This window comes from Oculina patagonica, unplaced genomic scaffold (assembly GCF_052425735.1).
Source record: "Oculina patagonica isolate OP01 unplaced genomic scaffold, crgOcupat unplaced1062, whole genome shotgun sequence".
In the NCBI taxonomy this organism is placed as follows: Eukaryota; Metazoa; Cnidaria; class Anthozoa; order Scleractinia; family Oculinidae; genus Oculina; species Oculina patagonica.
Window position 1 is genome coordinate 1 of NW_027557042.1, and position 3,211 is coordinate 3,211.

The window sequence follows — 3,211 nt, forward strand, 5'->3', positions numbered from 1 at the left end:
CTTGTTCGTATAGTGTGATCGTCCGGGTGAGAGTAGTTCTGAGAAGAACTGTTGTTGGTGACTGACGTTTCGACAACCTGAGCGGAAGTCATCTTCAGAGTCAAGTGAAAAGTTGTTGTCAGTCGATGATGTTATAAGTCTGGTCCGTTGAAGCTGATTGGTCAGTTAAGCCGTGATGTTATTGGCTGTAAGACTCGTGTAAAGTACCAACGTTAAAGACAGGGACGAACCTAACAACAGACAGGGAGCGATTTATAAGATCAAATGCTCCGACTGCCAGGCCTCCTACATCGGAGAGACCGGTAGAAACTTGACCACGAGACTGACTGAACACAAACGAGCGACGAGAAATGGTGATGTCAACAATCACATTTCTGAACACCACCGACTTACTAAACACAAAATCGACTGGGACTCTGCTGAATGCTTAACCTACAGTACTAACTATTTTCAACGACTGACTCTGGAAAGCTGGTACACAAACTTAGAACAGACGCCTATCAACAGATGTCAACAACTACCGGCACCTTACAAACGACTTATTCACGACGTAAAGAGAAGCGACAAACGAACCGCCAACAGAACGACTTAATTTGACTAACAATAGACGGAACAGAACGACTTAATTAGACTAACAATAGACGGATCGAAACTGACCAATTACTGATGACAAACTTTACACGAGTCTTACAGCCAATAACATCACGGCTTAACTGACCAATCAGCTTCAACGGACCAGACTTATAACATCATCGACTGACAACAACTTTTCACTTGACTCTGAAGATGACTTCCGCTCAGGTTGTCGAAACGTCAGTCACCAACAACAGTTCTTCTCAGAACTACTCTCACCCGGACGATCACACTATACGAACAACTGATACTCCTGGGTTCAAACCATTTACTTTATCAGAAACACTGACGGCTCTTGGTGTTTTTATATTTTTTCATCAATAGCTGGTCCTTTGGAATTCTTCTTTGGGAAATGGCCACCATGGGTAAGTTTAAAAATACTCATTGTTAAAATTTAGAATTTTTTTTTAATTTCTTCATTTTTTGAAATTAATTATTACTTTTTACGAACATTGAGATAGGAATTTAGTTCGGTTATACTGTCTAATTTTTCGTTATGTTTGTAAACTTTCCTATTTTTCTGATTCAACTCAGGAGGTGTCCCGTATCCTACGTTGACCAATTCTGAGCTATGTAGGTTGTTGAAGTCTGGTTATCGCATGGAAAGGCCTGATATGTGCTGCGATGAAGCGTAAGTGGCTAAATTTGGTTGTGTTATAATACCTATCTTTCGAAATTGTAAGGACTGATATTTGAGAACTAGAATCTATGCTAGCATTCTTGGTTTGAGTAGCCAATCAGCGCGCGCTAGAAACGCTTTCCACTGTTTTAGGTATATACTAAAAATCGATATTGTAGATGTTTAATATTGAACATGTTTCATCACCAATACAGTCATTAATCTTACTGTTGTCTAACAATCTAAAATAGATATGAATTGATGTCTGAATGCTGGAGGGAGGATCCATCGACTCGCCCCAGTTTCTCGGAGTTGATTGAGCGACTGGAGGTGATAATGACGGAGGATGTGCCATATTGTGACGTAAGCAAGCACGATGAATCCAGTGCATACTACAAAGTGCCCGCTAAAGTTGATGAACACAGCGTATAAGAAAGCGACAAAGAAAACCATGGTGGAATGCACAACGGACGAAAAACCTTACAAGGTCTAAAAGGTCCAAATTTATCCTAGATGCATCGCGCACCATGCAAGGAGCAATTTTCATAAATGAAAATTGTACCCCGGCATTTTATGTGAGAGCGAGTTGAAATGCTTCAATCTTCTTTCATCCTTGTTTTTTTTAGCTAAGTAAAGCGATTTGACTTTTTAACGTCGATTTTTATGTGTAGTTTGACTTTGAGACAAGAACAACCTTTTCAAAACAAAACTAAACGTTCGTAAAGCATATCGGTTGAAGGTGGGCCTTTAAGTAATTGAAATATACTCTTTTTAATACGATAAATTTTAAGAAATAGTTAAAGAAAAATTTGAACATAGTGTTCTAACTTCAAAACGAGTATTGTTGTTGCAAATGAAATGATACTTTTAAAACTTAAGTCTTAATTGACCACCTAATTTCTTCAAATGATAAAGGGACATGTTTTATCCTGCTTCGATCGATGCTTTTTGCAAAGCCAAATTAACCGAGAGCTCAGTAGCTCAGTAGCTGGAACGACATATTGTAATAATTATTTGCTTAATATAAGCTTACGTATTCGTTATTAACCCTCGGACATGTAGGGGGAGGGGGTGGATGCCACCCCTGACGTTCTTTTTCGATTTTTTTGAAAAGGAGATTTACAGTGCGGCTACTGTAACCGGGGTCACCCAGACAAAGTTAACCAATCACAAAGCAGAACTGAAACAAAAGATTTCTACATTTTTAGCTTCAGCCAATGAAATGTCGAGTAAAGAACAAAGAAATTTCAACTTCTTCATTCGCCACGAAAACAGATCGATACAAACTTTGGCCGTATGGCGGCGCTGAATTTTCAATTAATTTCAATTGCATCCGTTTTAAACTTGAGTGGTTGTGACAGCAACATTTGGAAGGTAAATATTAGCGATGTTTATGTAAGAGAAGTTCGAAACTATGTAAAAACGGGGAAAGAAACGACCGTATCGTCTGTGTCAATGGTGCGTGGCGGAGTTCGCTCGTGACAATTTCAAAGCGACGGTCATAGGTTAGGCAAAGTGCGTGGCGTATTTGCAAACAACGAAGCACATTACCAGCGTGATAAATTTAGTTTTCTGCGATGTTCGATCGTTGAGTTCCACCGAAAGCGTATCGGCCGTATACATCCGAAAGTTTCGGCAATTCAGCTAGCTTGAGTAAACACGCAAAAACATAAGCTTCACGAGTGAACAAATTGAAATTTTATTTTTATTTACTCAAACGACAAAAAAATGTTGGCATCGCCACTTTCACTGGTACGTTATACAGCGCAGAATGTCTTCCTTCGCTAGCATCACGTGTATTTATTTTACCAAAACTCCAGTTGATGCCGTAGAGAAAACTTGAAATTGTCACGAGCGAACTCCGCCACGCACCAAAACACAGACGATACGGTCGTTTCTTTCCCCGTTTTTACACAGTTCCGAACTTCTCTTACATAAACATCGCTAATATTTACCTTC

The 3,211-nt window shown here is 39.4% G+C and overlaps 1 protein-coding gene across 1 annotated transcript; it reads left to right on the forward strand.

Annotated features, from left to right (window-relative positions):
• Positions 1-942: 942 nt before the first annotated feature.
• On the forward strand, positions 943-2,314 carry LOC144639564 (proto-oncogene tyrosine-protein kinase LCK-like). The gene is made up of 3 exons (XM_078498852.1): positions 943-998; positions 1,168-1,264; positions 1,504-2,314. The coding sequence occupies exons 1-3, from the start codon at positions 986-988 to the stop codon at positions 1,682-1,684; spliced, it is 291 nt and encodes a 96-aa protein (XP_078354978.1). The 5' UTR covers positions 943-985; the 3' UTR covers positions 1,685-2,314.
• Positions 2,315-3,211: the final 897 nt, after the last annotated feature.